Source organism: Taudactylus pleione, unplaced genomic scaffold (assembly GCF_031769625.1).
Source record: "Taudactylus pleione unplaced genomic scaffold, aTauple2 ptg000098l, whole genome shotgun sequence".
Taxonomy (NCBI): domain Eukaryota; kingdom Metazoa; phylum Chordata; class Amphibia; order Anura; family Myobatrachidae; genus Taudactylus; species Taudactylus pleione.
The window spans coordinates 1,355,499-1,381,245 of record NW_028284500.1 but is presented as its reverse complement, the minus strand read 5'-3'; the positions used below and the strand labels follow the sequence as shown (position 1 = coordinate 1,381,245).

The window sequence follows — 25,747 nt, the reverse complement described above, 5'->3', positions numbered from 1 at the left end:
TAGGTAACCACCACTGTTAGTAGTACCTGACCTGCCAATTACATCTTACAGTACGAAGAAGATGCAGAAATCAGAGACCTGAAGTCACTGCTGTCTCTTCCGCGCATTTGTCCTGACCCTGCAGAGCATGAGAAGGTTCCAGCTCAGAAGTAAATACAGGGCATATATCATATGGGCTCAGACATGCAGGGTGGTAAGTTCTAATGATTACTTTGTCCCCCAGCTCCTTGTCCAAAGTCCAGCCTGTCAAGAATGAAGTGATACATGAGGAGGAGCCCAAAATGGAATCCGGATCAGAATCTGAACTAGACAGGCAAGTGTCTCCAAGCTCCTATATGGTCTTTAATATAGTAGTAGTTCTATGTATATGGACAAATCATTAACCCCTATAACACTGTGATCATCACTGGAGGGCGAGGTCACATTATCAGTGATTAGTGGGTGATGGGTTTCCAGAGCCGTCTATCTACTATGCTTTAACCTACATAGTAATAATTGTCTTCCCAAATCCATGCAACAGCGATGACGACCTGCCTCCATATGACATGAGCACGGACACAGAGATAAAGAAGAGTAAGACACCGGCATATATCCGGGACTGCATGGAAGGTAGGGCAGACGCCATGAATCACATTCTGTCATGTACCAGAGGAGATTACTGAGAACTTTGGTGGTTCTCAAGGTCTGTTTCCATCTCCCTAGTGCTGTTTTCAGAAGATGTGGAGAAGCTGGAGGTGACCATGGCCTCGCTAGCCACCCAGATTCGCTCAAACCCTGCTGCCACCAAGGAGGTATAATCAGAGATTAGGGGACTGAATGCATGCGCAATAGCTAAACATCGCTCCACTGTGTTCACTCCTGTATCAGGCCCTAGTTGCGGATGATCGGGAATGGATCAGTTTTTCAGGTTTTAAGAAGGAACTAAATAGAACCACTGCTGCAATTCATGTGTGTCCCCTGTAGGTCAGCACGGAGCTTGCCAAAATCCTTCTGCACCTCGAAGACCGCCCCGCTGTAGAGCTTTTCACAGAGTTCAGATTTGCGGCCATGGTTGCAGTCACTGTTACCGATCCTGTGCCGGTAAGAATCTATCTCACCATCTGGAGGGCCTTCTTGCAGCCTGTTATTAAGTACCTACCATTCACCTCATCAACCAAGATCTGGCTTGAAAATAATTTCATTCAAGTAAAGGGAGAGAGTTTCTTAGTGTCATCAATTGTTCCAAAAATATATGTTTGAGGCTACTTTCAGATGGTCTTAACACGTGGTTCTTGATTTATAATGATATTGGGCAGGAATTTGGGAATTTTCTGTGAAATTAAAATTCTCCCTCTTTGCAGGTGTCCCAGTATCTTACCGGAGAATTCTGCTCCTTAAACTACAGCTTGCGACAGAGACTGGATATATTAGACGTATGTATGTCCTATTATTGTGGTTTGTGATGTCACTAAAGCGTTCTGCGTAAAGAGTTAACGTCTGCATTTCAGCCAGCCATTGATTTGTGCGTCCACCGCTTTTAGTATAATACAACTGAACATGACACTGCCAAAAGCTAGATGACAGGAGCGATTATGTCAGCGTGATTGTACTGTCCATGTACATACTTCCCTCTCTTCTTCAGGTGTTGTCATCTGCAGCTCAGGAGCTTTCAGAATCTGTGGCCCCCAAAAAACCTGCGGCCTCTAGGCCTGCTAGTAGCGTGGCTGAGACAGGGAAAGGAGATGCCCCTATCGACTGGAGAAGAGTTGTAGAGGAAAGGATTGCAAAAAACACCAAGCGCATTGCCCAGGTATTTGCAGGGGATGAATATATAACCTGAATGTCATATCTTGTGTGAGAGGGCACACATCGTGTATACCAATGGAGGCCGCCATTTTGTGGTCTTGGTGTAAAATCTAAGTATACGACAATCAATTTACTGGTAGCCAATGACATGACAGAGACCCATTATACCTAATGTTCATGACCGAAATCTATGTGGTTCTGATTTATAGTGAGAGGGCTCGCTGTATTTTCATTTGTATTAGATCAAACCCACAAAATGGCCACCACCCTTTTGTGTCAGTGTTAACTGTAATTTATTATACCAAAGTGGATGTGTCCTAAATAAATGTTATATTATTATATAGTGTTCTTGTCAAGTTGAAACTTTTATAATTTAAGAATAATTTAACAATTTCCGAAATTTGCAAACTACCAACCTCATGGTCACTGTAGGCAACAGATAGAATTCACAAACGTTATCTTGGAAACGCTCCCCTCCTACCACCTCGTATAACCACTGTGTCCCAAGCCTACCTCTTTTTCCTTTTGGTAGGATGAATTTGGAAGCATTGCTATCTAAAACCGCACTGCCCTCACCCTTTCACGTCTTGATTATTGCAATCCTCTTTCTGGGTTACCTACTTCCAGTGTACTTCATAAATAATCATTCTATCTTCCCAAAGGAAGCATCCTGAGAGGTAAAGGTATCAAAGGCATAGAACTGAGACAGAAGACCATTTGGCTGCCTTGCACAATTGTTCCGCAGAAGCACCACTTTGAATGGCACAGAGGGTTCCACAGACCGAGTAGTATGTGCTGTAACCCTGTTTGGAACGGCAAGTTCATCTTGCGTGTAGGCTTGAGAGATTGTCATGTTAGCTGACCAGCCTCACTTGTGAAAGCCGTACAACAAAATATGATTTCCTAAAAGAATTAGTACGATTCACGTAGATCTGAAGAGGACGTACCACATCCAAGGAGGCTTCACCTGCACAAAGATCCGAGAACTGGAAGGCCAGAACCACAATCTCTTTATTCAAATGGAACCGGGATACCATTTTTAAGAAGGTACCCAGCCCGGGTATGGAGGACAGCTCTGTCCAGATGAAAGATCAAGAATGGGGAGCGTCAGGAGAGCGCTGCCAAATCAGATACTCTGCGGGCAAAGGAGATGGAGCGTCTTCGCTGTCAGCCACTTGAGGTCTACTGAGTCCAGAGGTTCAAATAGAGGAACCTGTAGAGCCCGGAGAACCAAGGACAAATCCCATGGAGCCACCGGTGGGACAAAATGAGGTTGAAGGTGGAGAACACTCTGAAGGAATGTTCTAAAATCAGGCAAGGGAGCAATCCTTCTCTGGAACCCGATTGCCCGAGCAGAAACCTGAACTCTAAGGGAGGCCTGGCAGAGGCCGAGGTCCAACCCAGTCTGGAGAAAGGCAAGCACCTGGGAAACACTAAAAACCTAGGGTCATAGCCTCTGGGGGAGCACCACTGAAAGTAAGAGTGCCAAACTCTGTAATAGATGCGGGCTGAGGAAGGTTTACGTGCCCTGAACATTGTCTGAACCACAGAGCTAGCAAAACCTTTTGCTCTTAAGAGGGATGACTGAAGAGCCACGTCGTCAAAGACAGATGAGGTAGGTCCGGGTGCAGGCAAGGACCCAGTGCTAGTAGATCCTTCCATAGAGGAAGTGGAAAAGGAGTGTCTATAGAGAGACTCCATAGGTCTGTGAACCAATGTCGCCTGGGCCAGGCTGTGGCTATTAGCATTACCGTGCCGCCTTCTTGCTTGAACTTTCGGTGAACCCTTGGGAGGAGGGAGATCAGAGGAAAGAGGTATACAAGATTGAAGTCCCACCTCACTACCAGAACGTCCACGAATGTGGCTGAGAGGGGTCTCTTGTCCTGGACCCGTACCTGGGGACCTTGTGGTTGTGACGTGAGGCCATGAGTTCTACGTCTGGCAGGCCTCATTTGTCCACCAGGAGTTGAAAGACATCCGGGTGGAGATCCCACTCTCTGGCGTGTATGTCCTGACTGCTTAGGAAGTCCGCTTCCCATTTGGGGACTCCGGGGATGAACACTGCCGAGATTGCCGGGACATGACATTCAGCCAGACCAGGATGTGTGCTACTTCCCGCTGCCTACCTGATTTATGGCATGGGTAATAATTAATAATATGCTCATCTGTTTTTGAAATGATTACCCAATAAAAAATTGTTTAAAATTTCCAATAAATGTGTCAGAACTGCAGCCAAATTGCCTTACTGTCCCCAATGCTCAGTGTGTCCCCACGCCTTACCTCTCTGGCTGTAAGTGTCTCAGTCTTCCTAACCTAGTGACCTCTATCATAGTCTGTCTGATCCCAGTATGTGATGTACAGTGTGATATACAGTATGCTGTAAGGCATTGCATGCATTGTGTATGTAAATAAATATTGTGGGTTTGTCTCTGTAGGGTCAGTCCAGTACCGCCCCAGCCCCCACCCCAAACCGATTTCATGCTGTCGCTGGACACTTCTTTTTTCCACTTATCCAGAACTTCGACAGGTGAGCAGGATATATGTGTGTATGTATGTGTGTGAGTGTATGTGTGTGTGTATATATATATATATATATATGTGTGTGTCCACAATATGCCGGCACTCACAGAATTACAGGGGTACAGCAGACTCCAGTGCCTGTCCCAATCATATGATACGTTCCAGCATGTAACAAGACGGTATTCGGAGATTGTCATTAAACATGAATGTATTCAAAATATGCCTCTGGGCAACGTTTCGAGGTGTGGCCCTCTTTTTCAAGCCTCCAGCATTCCAACCAATCAATCTCTCATCTCTCGCCATTGTACCATGTCTAGTTATTGCTTTGTGCTGTCTAATGATTGTATATGTGCATCAATAGCCGAGACCCACTGCTCTCTCCTATCTGTCTGACAGTATGTACTTTGATTCTAGGATCCGCCGCCAGCATGGGTATGTCTCCCACAGTTTTCAAAAGAGTCTGTTTCCTCGCCCCACCCAAAATCTTTAGTTTTTTTTTCCCCTGTAATTCCTGATGCTCTGAAATTACACATGGAAACGGGTACCTAGAAATCCCCCCCCTCACCACTAGGCGGTGCAGAATACGCTGCACTCTCTCCTTTTCTTGGTCACTCTTTTTTGCTTTATATCAAAGTAGCGAATAGTCTGACTTTGGGCACAGAGCTGGGGGCTGGAGGCTCTCTGTTGCCCACCGCTGGCTTAGGAAATAAGAGTGACTCTCTGCTTGCAATGGGCAGTGCCAGCATTTCTATAACCCAGGTAGTAAAGATTTCACAGGAGAATGTTTAAGATTCTGCTGCAGCAGGATATGATGGGCATCGGATTGTACAGCGCTGTGGAACAAGATTGTCGTCCCACCCCCCCCTTCCCCCCCCCAAGGACAAGAAAAGAATTCCAACTTTGGGCTACTCTTCTAACCTATGTCTGTGTGCTGTCCTCCTCTACACTCCACTTTAGGCATGATTTACTTTGGATCTCCTTTTCCCTTAGCCCTATCACAGCGATGTTCAGATGCATCTCCCCAGCCTATCGTTACACCCTTTAACCTCTTTTAAAATAAGGATATAGGGGCTATGTAATGGCACACAGCCCCTTCAATGCCTCGGTCTGACTGACAGGCAGAGGCATTTAAGGGGCGGTGTGGAATCGTCCGGCGTTCCCAGAAACGGGGGCTTGTCCGTCCTGTTTTCCGGGAGTGGCAAGGCCAGGAACTGCGTTGACGGACGCAGTTTCCTGGCCTCGCAAGCTGGCCAGTCTGAGTAAGCTGAGGCACCGTCCACCATCGATGGTCGCGATGGTAATCCCAGCCTGCGACCTCGGTCGCAGTGCTGGGATTGCAAATGCAGTAGGGGGTGTCATACACCTCCTGCTGTATTTGCATTTTAGCAAGGATGGATTTGCAAAGCTGCCTGCGTGACTGTGTGCTGCCTGCGTGGCTGTGTGCTGCCTGCCTGACTGTGTGCTGCCTGCCTGACTGTGTGCTGCCTGCCTGACTGTGTGCTGCCTGCGTGACTGTGTGCAGCTTTCAATTCCGTCCAATGCTGAATCACGCCCATAGTAGGTTTGCAAGTTTCCCATCTTTGATCATTTCATGATGCATTTTCTGTTGCTGTGAGGGTACTATTATTATACTCCCATTATGTATCGCATACCTGTACCAACCAGTATGGTGGTGTTTTTTTATTGTTTTTTTTTTTTTCTTTTGGTTCTTTAATATAAGTGTTTTTTGTTTTGTTTTTTTAAACAAAATGATATCAATAAATGTAAAGGATTTTCTATAATTATTGTTCCAAGGCCTGTTGTGACCTTTGACCTTTTGGGGGAAGACCGTCTGATCCTCGGGAGATTGGTCCACACCCTGGGCATCATGATGCACCTGTCATTACATGCCATGGTAATGTATAAAATTGAATTAAATAAGTTATTTGTTAAAAACATAAATGTGTACTGTATAGCTGTATTTTTCCCCCTGAAATACTGCTCATATTTTTTTATTACTATCCTTTATTTTGATGGCGCCACAAGTGTTCCGCAGCGCCTTACACAGTACATAAGTGAGCAAGAAACCAGTGACAGTACAATACAATGCAGGACAAGGTTTATATACATTGCTGCATTAGCGATGATAACACTCAAATAAGCAACAGGGCGTAAGCAACCTAGTGTTAGGTGCCCTATTGGGACGTGAAGCTTAGATGCACATTCTAATGGGGAGGGGCAGACAAACTATCGTGACACAGATGGGGCGGACAGGGAGGACTGAGCATGTAGCAGCGGGTTAGGATGAGACCTGGAAGGCTTTGATGAAGTAGTGGGTCCTTATTTATGTCTTAAATGAACCCTGAGTAATTGGATACGGGGGCAGATTTCTATTACATTACATTACCAAAGTGCAACATAGGTGCCATGAAATGTAAAAAACCAGATATGATCTCCACCAGCTATAAAGTGGTGACCGATTCAAGTCATGTGCTCCTCCCAGCAAGGAATGCCCCCAAAAATGCATAAAGGCTTAAACCTAAAGCTTGCCCTACTCTGCACTGGAAGATAGACCCTCACTCCTACTAACATCTGTACAAGCTTCTCCACCATCTTAGTCTGTAAATGGGTGGAAATCCAGGCGCACAGTGGAATTGAAGCTGGCATTGCTGGAGAGCAGAGCTGGGTGCATGTTGTTGCAGAGGGGTCCTTGTGCACAGACCCCCATTACCTCCAGATTCTGAAAGACTTGTAATGTAAAGCTGAAAAGCCAGACTATACATGCACATGTGTTTTTCCTAGATGTCTTCTGCTTTTTATCCTGACAATGCCTGCAGTCTCTGCCCCTATTCCTGTCACTCCTATCACCGCCCTTCCTTCCTCGTCTTCTCCCCTCTAAACATTATTGTTTATTTAGTTTGTTCTTCATATAGGCCACACTTACTAGGTTACCCACATGGCTACGTATTGCCAACTATCCCCTTCTGTTTTTTTGTCCATTTTATTCTCTTTTGTGATGTATAAATATCTGTTGTTATACACAGCTCGCAGTCTTCTGCTCAGTACGGTCACGTTATATATAAATATCTGTAATACACAGCTCGCAGTCTTCTGCTCAGTACGGTCACGTTATATATAAATATCTGTAATACACAGCTCGCAGTCTTCTGCTCAGTACGGTCACGTTATATATAAATATCTGTTGTTATACACAGCTCGCAGTCTTCTGCTCAATACGGTCACGTGATATATAAATATCTGTTGTTATACACAGCTCGCAGTCTTCTGCTCAGTACGGTCACGTGATCTATAAATATCTTTTATACACAGCTCGCAGTCTTCTGCTCAGTACGGTCACGTTATATATAAATATCTGTAATACACAGCTCGCAGTCTTCTGCTCAGTACGGTCACGTGATATATAAATATCTGTAATACACAGCTCGCAGTCTTCTGCTCAGTACGGTCACGTTATATATAAATATCTCTTATACACAGCTCGCAGTCTTCTGCTCAGTACGGTCACGTGATATATAAATATCTGTTGTTATACACAGCTCGCAGTCTTCTGCTCAGTACGGTCACGTGATATATAAATATCTGTTGTTATACACAGCTCGCAGTCTTCTGCTCAGTACGGTCACGTGATATATAAATATCTGTTGTTATACACAGCTCGCAGTCTTCTGCTCAGTACGGTCACGTGATATATAAATATCTGTTGTAATACACAGCTCGCAGTCTTCTGCTCAGTACGGTCACGTGATATATAAATATCTGTAATACACAGCTCGCAGTCTTCTGCTCAGTACGGTCACGTGATATATAAATATCTGTTATACACAGCTCGCAGTCTTCTGCTCAGTACGGTCACGTGATATATAAATATCTGTTGTTATACACAGCTCGCAGTCTTCTGCTCAGTACGGTCACGTGATATATAAATATCTGTTGTTATACACAGCTCGCAGTCTTCTGCTCAGTACGGTCACGTGATATATAAATATCTGTTGTTATACACAGCTCGCAGTCTTCTGCTCAGTACGGTCACGTGATATATAAATATCTGTTGTTATACACAGCTCGCAGTCTTCTGCTCAGTACGGTCACGTGATATATAAATATCTGTTGTAATACACAGCTCGCAGTCTTCTGCTCAGTACGGTCACGTGATATATAAATATCTGTTATACACAGCTCGCAGTCTTCTGCTCAGTACGGTCACGTGATATATAAATATCTGTAATACACAGCTCGCAGTCTTCTGCTCAGTACGGTCACGTGATATATAAATATCTCTTATACACAGCTCGCAGTCTTCTGCTCAGTACGGTCACGTGATCTATAAATATCTGTTATACACAGTCTTCTGCTCAGTACAGATACGTGATATCTGTTGTTATACACAACTCGCAGTCTTCTGCTCAGTACGGTCACGTGATATATAAATATCTGTTATACACAGCTCGCAGTCTTCTGCTCAGTATGGTCACGTGATATATAAATATCTGTAATACACAGCTCGCAGTCTTCTGCTCAGTACGGTCACGTTATATATAAATATCTGTAATACACAGCTCGCAGTCTTCTGCTCAGTACGGTCACGTGATATTTTCGTTTTTTCTGTTAGAAAATAATATACATATTAATAGTTTAAGAAAAATACAAATAAGCAAAGCAGCCCATGCGCAATTTACGGACAGATGGGGAAATTGATCAAACAGTCTTAAGTAAACAATTGGAGAAGTTTGCCATAGCAACCAATCAGCTTCTAGCAATCATGTTATTCAATGTTACAACCAAAAATGTATAAGGTGGCGCTAAACGAAACAACACATTCAGATAATAAAATATCCTATTTTAATCACAATAAATAAAATACAATCTAAAAAATTATATAGGACATAAACATATAAAAGAGGAAAGAAAGTCCTCTCTATGACTCAAATAATATATTCAATTGGCACAAAATTAGACACTAATGTGTCCACTTTCTAATAAATGTGTACAAGAAAATCCAACAATATGCCATATAAAGAACTACAATACAATGTTGCAGTAGCGCTAATACACAGATATTTGAAGTTCCAATAAAATGGATTTAAAAATGCATATATGGGTCTATTCAGTGTATCAATGGTATTCCATATACTCAGTCCTGGGGAAAAATATATATAATTATAATAAGAGGCCCCTCTTAATGACTGATGTTAAAAGAGTAGGTGTGCTGCTGTATCCGTGTAGTCTCCTGAGCAGACACTTTGATAGCTGTGAGGTATCAGTCCCAATGTACTCCAGCAATGTACCAATTCGTAGGCACTGTATATTCAGCGCTGGCTCTGTGCTGCGAAGCACAGTAAGCTCCAGTAATATGCCAGCGTCTGTAACAGGTGTAAAGGTAAAGTCTGTGGCAGAGCTTACTCAAGTCACACTTGGGACGAAGGCACAATGACCAGCACGGGTCGTCTCTGTCTCCACTCCTAGCCGCAGGGACGCACCGCCTCCAATGCATCCATGCACGGCAGTCAGTGCTCTGGTGGAATATGGCACAAGCTGAGACAGTCCCAATGGAATAGCACCTCTGCGTCCTTGGGGTAAATACCCAGCGTTTGGCACAAAGCAATAGGTTTCCCAGGAATGTAGAGTTGCTTAATAACAGGCTCCTTCTGTATCCTTCAACATGTTTCTCCTCACTAGGAGGCTTTTTCAAAAAGGCATGTGTCGAAGCTGGATAATTGGCTGAGACAAGATCAGTTTAAAATTGGATCGCAGCGACGCCATCTTGCGACTGGCCGCAAGACGCCATCTTGGACATGAGATCGCAAGATGCCATTTTGCGAATGGCCGCCTTAGCGCCATTTTAGATAAACTCACACTTTAGTACATGTGGCGATATTACTATTAGCATCATGTGATTGCATCTTTCACCATGTCTCATACACACATTAATACGCACAATTGCGCTGTTAACTAGTCGCATATTAGCGAATGCATAAGATCCTGTATGAAAACGCTGAATATTAGCTCCATGCACACGCATCAGCCCCAAGTTAACTAGCGTCTTTACATCAAACCTCACATACTCACACATTACATATTCACATACAAGGTTCCATAAGCTGTAAGGTATAAGATTCGAGTATGCACATTTATTATCATTGCTAGGAAATAAAGGTTATTTCGTAACTAAGGTTTTATACGTGATAAATGAGCCATGTTTGGTATTGTACTGATGCGTACTCTCTCAACAGTATTCCGGTAATATCAATGGAGAGATCGCAACATGCATTCTCAACTTATGGACCGCAGAGACTTCAAGCAACAAAATGTACATTATATGAAAAACGGTTAGGATTTGCATGAGGCGGGAAACCAGAGACCACCAGTTGTTAGAGGCTGGGCTGTGTCTATTTGAACCAACCTGTTAAATGCCTTGTAACATATGCCCTCTCCTTTAGGACCAATTGTATTAGCAACAAACTTCTCTATTGTGGTGTTTATTTCTGGGGGTACAAATATGTGTGCTCTGACCCTGGGTTCCTAGTTTTAATGCTAAATGCTGATTGACGAGGGGTTTCTTGCTGATGCCTACATCTGGACCAGAGAGCGCTGCGTATGTATAATTGTACTTGGGTCTGTATAATCTCTTTGCGCTAAGATTATATGAGGATCATAGCGTGTAACTGCTGTACTTTTACTTGAATAATACTTTGTGCTTTGGAACCACAGGTTCTAGGTCTGGAGTCTTTATTTACTGTATGACTGCGTACGCAAATTAGCGTCATCCTTAGAGGTTTATAGGCAGGATATTAGAAGGTATAGGCAGGGGTATATAGAAGTTAAAAAGGCAGTAACATTAGTTGGGGGCTCGTAGTGAAGTCACTTACCTGCTCACACGGCACTTACGGTTATCGATTTCTCACCAAAGGGTGGAGTGGCCACATGCAGGGTTTACCTGCAACAGCTCGGTGCTGAGAGATCGCTACCCGTTTTCGTGTGAGCCAGGGACGCTGACTAGAATCCAGGGACAGGAGAGGAAAAAGTTTGTTTTTCTTTGTTGATAGAACCTAACATTTAAAGGGGTGCCGCAGTATTGAACACGCGGCTGAGTCACAGTTTTGCGCACAGTAAAGACGCATTTTTGTGTACGCAGCTAAAAGTTGTCATATGGTTGTGTGGTAGTCGCATTATTGTGTATGCAACTGGTCGCACAATAGCGTATACGTACTTCCGGTCGTGCTGCCACGGTGTTTAAACAAAGCCGTTGAGGTTTACATTCTTTTCAATTGTTGTCAATATCTGGGTTAACGTGTATTTTTCTGCGCAGGAAAAAAGTGTGTAACAGTGAGTATTTGTTGGTAGGGGTAACTTGTTCCGTATGACCTTGAAGGGCTAAGTGCTAGCCGCTCGGTAAGCAGCTTACCGTTCTATACACAGTAGCAGGTGTACATGTTGTCTTTGTTGTATAGAGGTGCGTGGAAGTAGCCGACTTAAACTTCCATAGGTGTGGAAGTTGCCTTCTTAAATCTTATCCGGGTGTGTGGAGTAGCCTTCTTCAAATCTTCACAGGTGTGTGGGCGCTGCCGTTTTAATCGTCCACAGGTAAGTGAAAGTATCTTGACTGTCTTTCACCAGTTTAAATCTTTATTGAAAAACATAGGAGTTGTCTCTGAATGGGAGCCATGCAAACAATAGAGATGTTAGACAATGATGTGCTGCTAATGGAAGCGCCGTTTGGATCGGCCCTTCGTATTATGCATAATAAGTACGGTACTTATGCAATAAGGTATTGTGATGTATGGTTTAAAATGACGATGAAGAGTGTTAGACCGTTTCCCAGAATTGGTAGTTTTGATAAAGATGTGTTAGATAATGTCCGGGATCACATCAGTCTGATGCGCTCCCGAGAGAGAGAGGTCAAATATTATGGATGTTTAAAGTTGTGGCAGCATGAAGGGGATGCGTGGCTTAAAAATGCGCAAGCGACGCAAACTAGCGTTGCGAGCGCATTGCCAGAGAATACATCCGCGACGCTAATTGCAATGCGGGCGAGCCGCAAAATGGCGCGCACGTGCAGCAAGGTAGCGATGTGGAAGGTATTGCCAGCAGTTCACGCGCACCACCCCCACCTTATGTGGATGGAGGTGCAAGTACAGTTATCAAAAATACCCATAAAAATGTAACAAGCAATTTGTACCCTCTCTTAAGCAACTATAAAGAAATCCATGATGTGGATGATGAGCCTATTGTAATGTCTGCCATTTCCCATGCTGTACAAATGATAGATTCTACGCCACGACAATCACGAGTGGTGCCGCCATCTCCATCGGTAACAGCAAGGGAAGTGCTAACACCCTCTGCACCCATAGAGGAAGTTGTTAATACCATACGTAGCAGCAACAGATTAAACCCCCAGCCAAGTAACAAGGTCAAAGGTAGCAGCGCTACCGGTCTGCATCCCATTCGGGCAAAAACTGTTCAGAATGGAATTGCAGATGCGAACGGTGTAGTGCCCACGAGGGAAGTTGGTAATGCATTGTCCTTGGACAAGAGCAGAACTAAATTCCATCATAAATGATTTCCCCAATCCCAAAAAGGAGCTAGCCAAATGTCAGAGATTTTTGAGGAATTTGGGTAGTTCTCTTGAGCCAACTAATAAAGATTGACGTGTGGTGTTAAGGGCCTGTCTACCACGCAATACCGACGTGACAAAATTTATCACGGATTGTGTATTGGATGGTGACGTTCCCTTAACGGACCAAGTAAACCAAGGTAACATTTCCCGCATTGTAACTCAGTTGGGTATATATTTTCCGGTAGTAGTTACCTGGAACAAAATTTTCACCATAAAGCAAAAGGAGAGTGAATTTGCAGAAGGGTATTGCGACCGGGTTCTGCAGGCTATCACCCAGTACACTGGGATAGAAGATATTAAAGAGAGCACTCACCACAGGGGAATGATAGTCACAGTACTCATGGACGGTCTTAAGGAAAACTTAAATACTCGGGTTCAGACCTCACAACCTGGCTGGAGGGGAGTCACAATAGATACACTCATAGAATCTGCCATAGAACATGATAAAAACATCTCAAAGAAGAGAGAGACCCAGAGCGAAAAACTAATGGCTGTCAGTATTCAAGCTCTGGAAGGAATGACGGTAACATCACAGCCAACAGACACACTTGCATCTATACACACACCTACACCTGAACAGTTAAATGCCCTCACTAATCCCACGCAACAGCAAACACAGCTCTATTCTACTAACCCTACACAACCACAGGTCCCACACTACTCACAAACTTCATATCCCCCACAATACCCTTATCCTCCATATCCCTACCCATATCCACCACCTCTTAGCCCTGCTCAAACCTCACAACAACCCGTGACTTCATCCGATCCACGAATATGTTTTAATTGTAACCAGCCAGGACATTTAAGTAGAACCTGCAGAGTAAAAAGGGTAGGACCCCCAAACCAGAGAGTACCTGGATATCCCCATAAGGGATACGCACAGAGACCAGCAAATATCCAGCAAGCACCAGCTCCAATTGTGGCCGTTAATACTTTATTGGAGAATGGTAGCAAACGCTAGGGGTCAGGTCATACCTGTAGTCTACAGATAGTCAAGTTAACGGGAAGTACTAGGGAAGAACCGGTCATGATGATTGATGTAGCTGGTACTGAATATCCTTTTCTTGTAGACACAGGGGCGACCAGGTCAGTGATAAAATCTCCCGTTAATTTACAGGTAAACCAACGAGACAGTACCAACAATGGGTGTAACAGGTAAAGTGCAACATTATCCTTTAACAAAGTCCACAGAGGTTACAATTGGGCCGTTGCATACCAGGCATTCTTTTCTTCTGGCTGCTGCTGCTCCTACTAACCTGCTGGGTAGAGACTTGTTATGTAAGATGGGATGTGTTATATATTGCACCCCTGATGGTGTATTTTTAGATATCCCTGAGAGAGTTGCACATTCTCCAAAGGATAATGTATCACTCTACCAGTTTAAAAGAAAATCCATCCCAGGTAGATCAAATGTTGTCCCAAATTCCAGATTCGCTTTGGACTAAGGATGGACAGGACACTGGATTAATGGCAAACGTAAGCCCCGTAATGGTAAATTTGAAAAGCGGTAGGCAAGCTCCAAAAATTCCCCAGTACCCACTAAAACAGGAGGTAGAATTAGGGGTCTTTCCAATAATTGAACGATTATTGCAACAGGGAATTTTAGTTCGTACAGCTAGTGTAGCCAACAGTCCCATCTTTCCAGTGAAGAAGAGTGGTGGGAGGGGTTATAGGCTGGTACAGGACCTTAGAGGTGTTAATAAGGTAGTAGAAAGCCAATTCCCCGTAGTGCCAAATCCAGCTGTCATTCTTATGCAGATCCCTCCAAACGCAACCCATTTCACTGTCATTGACCTCTGTTCTGCTTTCTTCTCTGTGCCTCTCCACCCTGACTGTCAGTATCTATTCGCATTTACATACAGAGATGTGCAATATACATGGACACAGTTTCCCCAAGGTTTCATAGACAGCCCCAGTATCTTTTCCCAGGCATTGCACGACTGTTTACAATCTTTTCAACCTGCAAATGGATCTGTTCTAATTCAATATGTGGACGATTTATTGCTGTGTTTATGCCATGTTTGAATGATACTAAACTTTTGTTGCTTCATCTCTCGCATACAGGACACAAGGTGGCTAAGGACAAACTACAGCCGTGCCAATCCAGAGTAAAATATTTGGGACACTGCCTAACATCTCACAAATGATAGAATCCAGGCCATACAGAACATGACACTGCCGCAGAATCAACAGCAAATTCGTACCTTCTTGGGAATGTGTGGATATTGTAGAATGTGGATCCCAGGTTTTTCTATTTTTTCCTTGCCTTTACAGGACTTAATCTCTTCCTCAAAGCCCGATCCTGTCATACACACAGAGGAGTCAGAGCAGGCTTTCCTTAATCTTAAGGATAGTCTGACCAAAGCACCTGCATTGGGAATACCTGATTATGAAAAACCTTTTGATTTGTATTGTACGGAAGCCGATGGTTGTGCTGCAGGTGTCCTTACACAAAAACATGGTGATGCCAGTAGGCCCGTAGCATACTACAGTGCCCAATTGGACACTGTGGCGAGATCACTCCCCACCTGTTTGAGAAGTGTAGCAGCTTCTGCTCTATTGGTGAGTAAAAGTGAGGACGTAGTATTGGGTCATATTATGATTGTCTATACTCCCCACGCTGTATCTGCTCTGCTGAACTCTGCTCAAACTAGACACGTCTCTTCTGCTAGGTTTACCAAATTGGAACTAGCTCTAATCGCACCTGTAAACATCACTGTTAACCGTTGCAGCACGTTGAATCCAGCAACGTATTTACCATATGTACAACATGATCTACAAAGGGTGGAAGGAGACGAGTTGCTGGTGGAGGGTGAGTTCAGCGGACATAATGATACACACGATTGTATGGAATATCTGAATCAGACCTTTACTGCTAGACCTGACATACACGACACACCTTTAGAGAATGTAGATGTGACTTTTTACACGGATGGGAGTTGTCATAGACAAACAGACACAGGTGAATTATGTACAGGTTATGCTGTTGTAAATGACACAGACATCATAGAAGCCAAACCTCTTGGTCCTCCTCACTCAGCCCAGGTGGCAGAGTTAGTAGCACTAACTAGAGCGTGTGAACTGGCAGCAGGCAAATCTGCTAACATTTACACTGACTCGAGATACGCGTTCGGGGTGGTGCACGATTTCGGGGCTCTATGGCGTCTGAGAAATTTTATGACAGCAGCAGGCACACCAGTTGCACATTCACGACACATAAAACATATTTTAGAAGCATTCCAACTGCCCAAAGCGGTGGCAGTAATCAAGTGTAAAGCCCATACATGTGAGGATGACCCGGTGTCACTGGGCAACAACAGAGCCGATGAAGCTGCAAAATGGGCAGCAGGGTTAAAAATGTCTTCCCCGATTGAAACAATTTTATGTCATTCCAAACCATTGATATGCTGAAATTAATTGAGATGCAAAATTTGTGTTCAATCCAGGAAAAGTCCATTTGGAAGTCCAAGGGATGTGGGCAAGAGTCCTCCGGGCTCTGGAGGGCCGGACAAGGTAAGCCAGTAGCCCCCAAGGCATATTAGCCTGGCTGAGGCAGCACACGGTCTGACTCATCTGGGAAACAGGGTATGTGCAAGTTGGTGAGAGCCACCTGGTGCGCACCAGGTTTTTCTTCACAAGCAGAAAAGATAGCAATGTCCTGTCTGACCTGCTTCAGGAAGAACATAGGGAAAGCGATCCCTACTCAACCGTCCCACATTCCACCGACCGATGGACCTTTCCAGGTGATACAAATTGATTTCATCCAATTACCACCCTGCAGGAATCTTAAGTATGTATTAGTGTGCACTGATGTATTTTCTAATTGGGTTGAGGCCTACCCAGCGGCCACTAATACTGCTGCGTTTACTGCCAAGAAAATAGTTCAGGAATTATTATGCAGATACAGTATCCCTAAAATCATCGAGAGTGACAGGGGTACTCATTTCACAGGTGATGTTTTTCAAAATATGTGTAAGCTGATGGGTATTAATAGCCGACTTGACACCCCCTACCGACCGCAAGCCAGTGCCAAGGTAGAGAGGATGAATGGAACTATTAAAAATAAGTTAAGTAAAATCATGGCAGAGACTGGACTAGGTTGGCCAGAAGCACTACCGTTGGTCCTGCATAGTATAAGGACCACTCCCAGACCCCCTCTAAATCTGTCTCCCTTTGAAATACTGTTCGGTAGACAACCTCATTTGATTATAAGTCCACAGGAAGACTTGAAAGGTAACAACGAGGTAACTGTAAAGTATCTTATATCAATGAGTAAACAGTTAAAACAACAGCAGCAGAAACTGAAATTGTTGTCCAATGATATGCCTGAAACTAACTGTCATGATGTTGAACCAGGGGAATATGTTATGATCAGAAATTTCTTGTGTTCAGGTTGTTTAACTGATCGGTGGGAAGGTCCGTACCAGGTGCTGCTGACAAGTACTACATCGTTGAAGGTGGTGGAGAGAGATACCTGGGTTCATTCCACTCACTGCAAAAAGGTCAATCAACCGGTGGAGAAACAAGTCGGAGACAAGGCTGATAGCGTGGACCTGTCGCTCGCGAACTTGTTCTGGGAGGATTGAAAAGGTTGTAATGAGATACCTGAACTAAAAGAAATCTGCAGGTCTTGTTGTGGCAATGGACGGGCCTGCTGTGTTCATTTTCATGTTCTCTTTTAGAGTGTTCACCATCCTGGTCGGTTCGGGAATGTCCGGTTTCTGTGAAGGGGGACCGATTGTGGAGAGGGGAGTTGATGGCAGTGCTGATGGAGTGGAGTCAGAAGGAGTGCAATGCCAATCAGGGGAGTGTCTGACCAATCTTAGTACTGTTATTGTTAAGAGAGCTGTTATTCCGGATACTCTGGGACGGTGTGGAGGTTTATCGTCTGAAGATTCCTGTATTTGTGAGCTTTGTGGGTCCTTAGTTGATGAGAATTGTATCCAGCGGTGCCAGCCTAAATATAACCCGTACTGGGGTGGGTATCCTTTAGAGGATTATCATAGCATGGTAGGCAAAGTGTTAAATCAAACTGATTGCTGGACGTGTTCACATGTGCCACAGGGACAGCATAATGTAGGGTTGGTGCCATTTCCGCTGAATAGCACGGAAATTTTAGAATTACAGAAAGGGAAAACCTTGGATGGAAAATTCCTCTCATCCAAACCACCTCATTTCAAACTCTTATCAATTCCAAGTAGATAGATCACTTTTGTGTTTAAACATAACCAACCCCAATAAACCCGGGATTTGGGAAGTGACAGGGAATAATCAGACGATGACCTTCTCACAAAGAGCTGATAATGAGTCCATAAACCATGATCTGTTACGCTCAATTAAATCTAGTGGGAGACATTTTAGGTACCGGTGTGCATTGAGTTCCACTAAAGAAATTATTGGTAAGGTACCAGATGGTTATTGTGCTAAAATAATAAAGCCAGAAACTTGCATGTACCAGATGGAAGACCCAGAAATAGGATTGTTTGCAAGAGAAATGTGCTTAATGATAATGATGCATACCATTCCTTATGTTCTCCCTGATAATGTATATTTTATATGTGGAAGAAAAGCGTATAAGTGGCTCTCCCCGAGTTCCAAAGGTATGTGTTACCTGGGAAGAGTAGTCCCAGAAGTTATGACCCTCACACATGTTGAAATGCTTGGTATACATAAAAACACACCGTCACCATATCTTCACACACAATATGAACACAGAGGCAAATTAAATATGATACCTAGTGACATGCACAAAGCCACTCAGTTAATTAGTGAGACAACTGGCTTTCAAGTTCTAGTCACATTGGATCCCACCAGGATCGCTCGGGGTACATTAAACTTTAGATATATTCAGGAACTTGCTAAATTGATAGATAATATCACCGAGATGTACGATGACACATTCAGGTATACAGGGAGAGAATTGTAAGCGTACAAGAAAGAACTGGTGCAACACAGACTAGTGTTAAATTATTTAACTGCTGTTACTGGAGGGTATTGCGCAACGTTGGCCACCCAATTTGGAGTAAAATGTTGCACCTATGTCACCAATGATACCAGCGACCCTAAGGAAGTGATAGACCGGAAGATGGATGAAATTCTTCAGCTAAAATGGGAATTTCGTGAGAACCATAATGCTTCAGTGGCTGAAGTAGGGAAGAAGATAGAAGGATGGGTTGCATGGCTGAACCCAGTGAAATTTTTCTCAGGTCTAGGGGAATGGGTCCAGGAAGTGATCGCCAGCATCGGCAAATTCTTAATCCTTATACTGATTGTCATCTTAATAATTGGCATATGTGTCCGGTGTGTTCCTATTGTGTTGAAGTGTGGAAAATGTAAAAATAGAGTAAAACGAAAGAACGAAATTATGATGGTGGTCAGTATGAATACCAAGGTAAATACAGAACTGCATTACAACCCTGAACTAGGAAATACCATCATTTAATGTATTATATTTAGACATGCATAGAATGTATTATTGAAATGTTCTTTTAAAACACCTCAGATAATGTAAAGTCTCAAATTTCCCCTTCAAGACTGCCTTTATAGGACTGGTGTATCCCCACACCTTTCACATGATCTTCCAAGATCCGCGGTATGCGTATAATAGTAGTTTTATGTCCCCACTCAGAGACACATTATTGATGGATTAAGAACCACCTTGTGCCATCCCATAATAACACTAAATAGTATATAAATGTAAGCCTAACTTATAATTTAAAATCAGATTGTGATAGCATGTTGTTCGCTATCAAAGGGTGGACTGTCGAAGCTGGATAATTGTCTGAGACAAGATCAGTTTAAAATTGGATCGCAGCGACGCCATCTTGCGACTGGCCGCAAGACGCCATTTTGCGAATCGCCGCATAAGCGCCATTTTAGATAAAGTCACATTTTAGTACATGTGGCGATATTACTATTAGCATCATGCGATTGCATCTTTCACCATTTCTCATACACACATTAATACACACAATTGCGCTGTTAACTAGTCGCATATTAGCGAATGCATAAGACCCTGTATGAAAACGCTGAATATTAGCTACATGCACACGCATCTTCCCCAACTTAACTAGCGTCTTTACATCAAACCCCACATACTCACACATTACATATTCACATACAAGGTTCCATAAGGTATAAAATTTGAGTATGCACATTTATTATCATTGCTAGGAAATAAAGGTTATTTCGTAACTAAGGTTTTATACGTGATAAGTAAGCCATGTTTGGTATTGTACTGATGTGTACTCTCTCAACAGTATTCCGGTAATATCGATGGAGAGATCGCAACATGCATTCTCAACTTATGGACCGCAGAGACTTCAAGCAACAAAATGTACATTATATGAACCACTGTTAGGATTTGCATGAGGCGGGAAACCAGAGACCACCAGTTGTTAGAGGCTGGGCTATGTCTATTTGAACCAACCTGTTAAATGCCTTGTAACATATGCCCTCTCCTTTAGGACCAATTGTATTAGCAACAAACTTCTCTATTGTGTTGTTTATTTCTGGGGGGTATAAATATGTGTGCTCTGACCCTGGGTTCCTAGTCTTCGTGTTGAATGCTGATTGACGAGGGGTTTCTTGCTGATGCCTACATCTGGACCAGAGAGCGCTGCGTATGTATAATTGTACTTGGGTCTGTATAATCTCTTGGCGCTAAGATTATATGAGGATCATAGCGTGTAACTGCTGTACTTTTACTTGAATAATACTTTGTACTTTGGAACCACAGGTTCTAGGTCTGGAGACTTTACTGTATGACTGCGTACGCAAATTAGCGTCATCCTTAGAGGTTTATAGGCAGGATATTAGAAGGTATAGGCAGGGGTATATAGAGGTTCAAAGGCAGTATCGTTACATGTTATAGAATGTCCTTAATAAGTGATAGCTGAAGCTGATTGGTTGTTATGGCCAACTTCTCTACCTGTCCTCTTTAGGTTTGATACGTCTCCCCTATCAGAGTGCAGAGATAGAATAAGATACTATAGGCTGCCGATGACACCATCACAAAACCGTAATGGCTGGAACTATATTCAAGACCAAGGACCCTGAAGATCTTCTACACTTCTCTTATGAGCATTTCCAAAGTGGCATTTTGTGGCACCCTAATAAAGATCAATAGGGTCTATCATGCCCTACCTTGTAGTAGTCCTGACGGCAGTCCCCATAGGAATATTATTTGTAGGATCCACTATTTCTCTCTTGGAGAAGCATAATGCACAAACTTGGCAACATGAAGGGTTTTGGTGGAAGATTATTTGAGAGTTTAATTTTTCTTCTGCGTTTTGCTCTCAGACCACTAATGACAACTTCATAAATCCATTTTTTGTTACTGAATGCTGTTCATTTCTTACCCATTTGCACCTGTAAAAAAAACACCAGAAATAGCAGATTGCTGTCATTATAGTGGAGTGTTAATGCTGGAAGCGCTGTACACTGCAAAAAGTACTTCTATTTGCTATATTTGGGAGGTGGGTTGTTGTGAGCTTATTCCTATTACAGCTGTGAACCCACTCATGTTCCTACACAGGTGGCGTCTCAGATGGGGAAATCGCTGCTGGAGTTCGTGTGGATCCTGCGCTTTCATACTGACCAGTGAGTGTGTAATATTGGCCAGAGTGGCGCAATCCGTTATATTACAGGTCAATGGATGACTTCCACTTATGGTTCAGTAAATCCAGCAGTGCGCTCTGATGTCACTTACCTTTCCCCCATCTGAAGGATTGCTTGACTCACTCAATGACAATATATTCTCCCTTTAGGACAGTAATTATAGAATTTCTTTTTAAAATTGTATTTTTAATAATTATAAAAAAATGTAAGTTAAATATATGAAGTGAATTGATGGTTTTATCTGAATAGTCCAGTGCTTACACGTCTGGTTCAGTTGCGTCCAGTGTTGATGCCAAAGTGTGCTCAGCGCTGACCACTAACTTATTCATCTTCAGACTCGCTGACGTGTTTCACTGGGAAGTAGTTAATAGACCGGCGGACTACATGACGCCGGTCTAAAGCCCGACAGGGGACTTAACATAGGCGTCGGTATTTCAGCGCCTATCTTAATCCCGACGCCGGACCTATCGAGAAAGTCTGGGTGTCTTAGTACTTAGCCACAGGGGGGTTAGGGTTAGGGACTCCCCGGGGAGGGTTAGGCGCCACTGGGGGAAGGTTAGGGCTAGGCACACCCCCCCGGGAGGGTTAGGTTTAGGGTGCAGGACCCACTAAAGAAGGGTTGGGGGGGAGGGTTAGGGTACTTACCAGCCATAGTAAGGATCCTCTGTAGTCGGGATATGAACCGTTTCATACCCATTCAGTTTCAACCACACAGCACTGAGCTCATTCATCTCTGTTCATCTCTGCTGTTTGTCTTATACTTTGTTGTTTTCTCTATTACTCTGTTATGTTACATTATAATAAGTCTTATTTATATCCACTGTTCATAACTTGCATAGTAAATGCTATATCTATGTCAGAGTAGGTAACAATCCATAAGTACAAAATATATGTACTCAACACATCAGCCATCTTGGGAGTACCTATATCCTCCTTTGATCAAGGATGGAGAACCCCGGATGTACCTTCTCTGGGGAGATCAGCATAGATCTAGGCCTGTATGACAATCTTGTGCTCACCCTCTCACCCTGACTTTCCTCCTTCCATATCCTTTTCCCTTCTGTAGTCTCCATTCTCTGTCACACGGGTAATACTCCTGAAAGATGGGGCCTGCAGTATATATGACTGATAACATTGGTTCATTTACTTGTTTATAACATTTTACACCTTACAAGTGTGACTGTGCTATAGTGTCTGAGCTCCCGGACACTAATATAACTTCTTCTCTACAGATATGTCAGACAGGGTCTCCTGTTTTGTGTGTCTACCATTCTGCTGAGCGTTCCCTGGGAACGGCTAATGACTGACATGGCTGATGAGACCCTGGAAATGAAATGCTGGCTGGAAGGTAAGGAGCAGTATTTCCTCCACCTCGTCGGGGAAATTCAACATTTTAAAAATCCCAGACGCACTAATCCCGATAATGTTTGGTCCGAATCAGCAAATCAAAGATTTGTAACAAGTTGGATATCTCTGGCGCCTGCAGAATCCATCGCAAATGTATGAGCCTCATTACATTAGTAGCACGGCCTGAGTAATATCAGTTTTGGCTTGCATAGCGTTCTTGAGAAAATGAAGAATAAAACTGCTCCGCTGTCTCTTCTACATTTATACGTACACACCTTGGCGTCATTTAAAGGGTCTGTCTGTGTCATCATGTGACCATTCAGGACCAATCGGGTGCAGGTGTTAAAGGCTTGGAGACTTCCTGTAGTATGATGAGGTCACTAAGCACATTTATACGTAGAATAATTCTACCTCCTTCTCAGATATCTGTTTCATTTCCAGTTCAGTGTAGGTGACTTATACTCTTTGATGTATTATTTTTATAGCACAACTAGGGGAGGGATGTACTGTATCAAGTCTTCTAAAGAGTGGAGAAGTTGGCCATAGCAATGAATAAGGTTCGAGATAGCATTCATCAAGTACATCCTATAACAGAGGAGGGCAACTGTGGCACTCAATGTGCTGTCATACTACATATTCCAGCAGGCCCTAGCACAGTTGTAACATGCCCTAATAGCAAAACTGTGTCAGTGCATCCTGGGAAATGTAGTTCCACAGCAGCTGGAACAGTTGGCCTACTTCTGTTCTATAAAATGATAGGTAGAAGCTGCTTGGGTGCTATTGGCAAATCTTTAGAAAGCTGATACATCTCTCTCATTGTTCCTTCTCAGTCGTGTTACCAACGGACTTCCATGTTATCCTCCATTATCAGAACTAAGCCAAGATTATCTCGTACCCTCCCCCAATATAGGCAGAAGTGAAGAAAACATGGAAGCCGCATGGTTTGGTAAAGTACAAACCTTTCCATCACACTGAGCTTGGTGCTTTCTTTCAGATGTCGCTGAGAAGGACCCCGATGATGACTGCCGTCACTTGGCCATGAACGGCCTGCTACTGATGGAGAAACTGAGGAATAACATCCAGAGAGCCCCCTGCGAGTGAGCGGCTGTGTAGGAATCTTACTGATATCTGAGAGATATGGGGACTGTGGCAGCTACCGGCTCTGATAGAAGTCACCGGAGCTCCTGTTATGATTATCTTCTGGGGCTGGATGAAATATCTATGACTGCCCAATATCAACAACTCAGCTAATTACTATATGGGGAATAACATATGTTCTCACTTCCACAACATCCAAGCCCACAGCTGCAGCCACGTTTAGCATTTTGCTTTGACCAAACAATATTTTCATGTACAGAGTGAAGCAAATTGAGAATTGTCCGGTTGTACTAGTATAAAGCTCCAATGAAAGGGGCAGATGTAAAACTTACAATTCAGTTGAAAGAAAAATAACTACAATTTATTACATACTTTTTTTTTAATGATGTCTCATTCGCGTTTCACAATTTTATTTGGTTTTAACAACATATAGTTTGATTTACATTTATGAGCTTAAGTATACTATGCTATATTTAAAAGGTGGACATTGAAAAAAAGAGAGTGCGGGTAAGAATGCATAAATGCAGCGCTCACCTCAAGCTGGCCACACACATAGCGATATTTTACCAGATCTGGCTGATTCCGACACATTGGAATGACAGATCGTGTACTCACGATGCGCGTCCCCGCTGGTCGCACATCGCATCGTCAGATCTGCCGTGCAGTAGGGCAGATCTGACAATCTAGGACGCGATGCACTGTAAAAAGTCTGACTGCAGGAGAGATCGTATGAAGATTGGACACCAAATTGTGTGCAGAGCTGCCGGGGAGAGTTTCAAGGGAAAACGTACACATCGGCTGATCGTGTGCAGATCGCCATGTGTGTGGCCAGCTTTAGTGGTGTGTCTCGAGATACGGCTTTTTAGAGCTGTCGGAAGCAGAGGTGTCGGCGACTCTGAGTGAGTCGCTGACAGCTCCGCCCCCCACAGTCCAGCACTGTAGATGAAGGTTCTGCACTGACTCTCCTTAGTCAGTGCACTCCCCCGAGCCCTGGCAGTAGCAGTGTGACTTAGAGTGAGTCACTGACAGCTCCGCCCCCTACACTGCTGATCCGACCTGATTATACTTCTGTACTGAGTCATTGCACATATAATCAGGTCGGATCAGCAGTGTAGGGGGCGGAGCTGCCACTCACTCAGGCTACCACTGACAGAGGCTAGGGAGGTGGGTGTCTCGACTCACCAATCGCTGAGTGACTCGAATCATTGGAACATCTGAATGATTAGAGTCATTGTGTTGAGACACTCACTCACTAGCCATCTCTACTGTGGGACTGTGTCTGTCGTCGAGGCTCTAGTAGCTCTGCTGGGACATAAGAGCAGGTATACAGAAGAAGGCTGATGGACAGGGAGTAGGTGGAAGAGACAATAGAATGGCTTATGCTGCAGGAAGAACAGATTTAAGAATGTGACACAGATCAGAAGAAATAACAAGGAGGCTTTAACACCGCACAATAACCTATGGATGATGATTATGAGCCAGTACATGGGGCAAGTTACTGGTTTGGGGGTCCCTCTACCTTTGATCCGTGGCCAAACCCACCCTCCAGTCACTGCCCAGGAACGCCTATTGGAATTACTTGGATCTCCATGCAATTCCCATCTGTGTCCTCCGGCAGAAACCATCAGGCCCTGAGTATCTGACAACATTTTTGTAACCAACTGACTAATTATACGTCATTAGCTGATAATGTTAGTAACTTATTATATTTATGGACTAATAATATTTGTGGTGATGGACTATGTAGCTATCAATAGTACG

General features: G+C 43.7%; 1 protein-coding gene across 3 annotated transcripts in view; it reads left to right on the top strand.

The window, feature by feature from the left end:
• TELO2 (telomere maintenance 2) overlaps positions 1 to 25,067 on the top strand; it is a 33,517-nt gene extending 8,450 nt beyond the window's left edge. For 2 of the 3 annotated variants that reach the window (XM_088470355.1, XM_088470356.1), the window contains exons 10-21: positions 52 to 149; positions 224 to 313; positions 521 to 609; positions 703 to 791; positions 964 to 1,080; positions 1,341 to 1,412; positions 1,622 to 1,789; positions 4,221 to 4,312; positions 6,100 to 6,199; positions 21,459 to 21,523; positions 22,774 to 22,889; positions 23,883 to 25,067. In XM_088470355.1, the coding sequence (XP_088326481.1) occupies positions 52 to 149; positions 224 to 313; positions 521 to 609; positions 703 to 791; positions 964 to 1,080; positions 1,341 to 1,412; positions 1,622 to 1,789; positions 4,221 to 4,312; positions 6,100 to 6,199; positions 21,459 to 21,523; positions 22,774 to 22,889; positions 23,883 to 23,989 (1,203 nt within the window). In that variant the 3' untranslated portion in view covers positions 23,990 to 25,067. The remainder of the gene's footprint in view (positions 1 to 51; positions 150 to 223; positions 314 to 520; positions 610 to 702; positions 792 to 963; positions 1,081 to 1,340; positions 1,413 to 1,621; positions 1,790 to 4,220; positions 4,313 to 6,099; positions 6,200 to 21,458; positions 21,524 to 22,773; positions 22,890 to 23,882) is intronic. The other variant, XM_088470357.1, reaches the window with a different exon arrangement.
• The last annotated feature ends 680 nt before the right edge of the window (positions 25,068 to 25,747 follow it).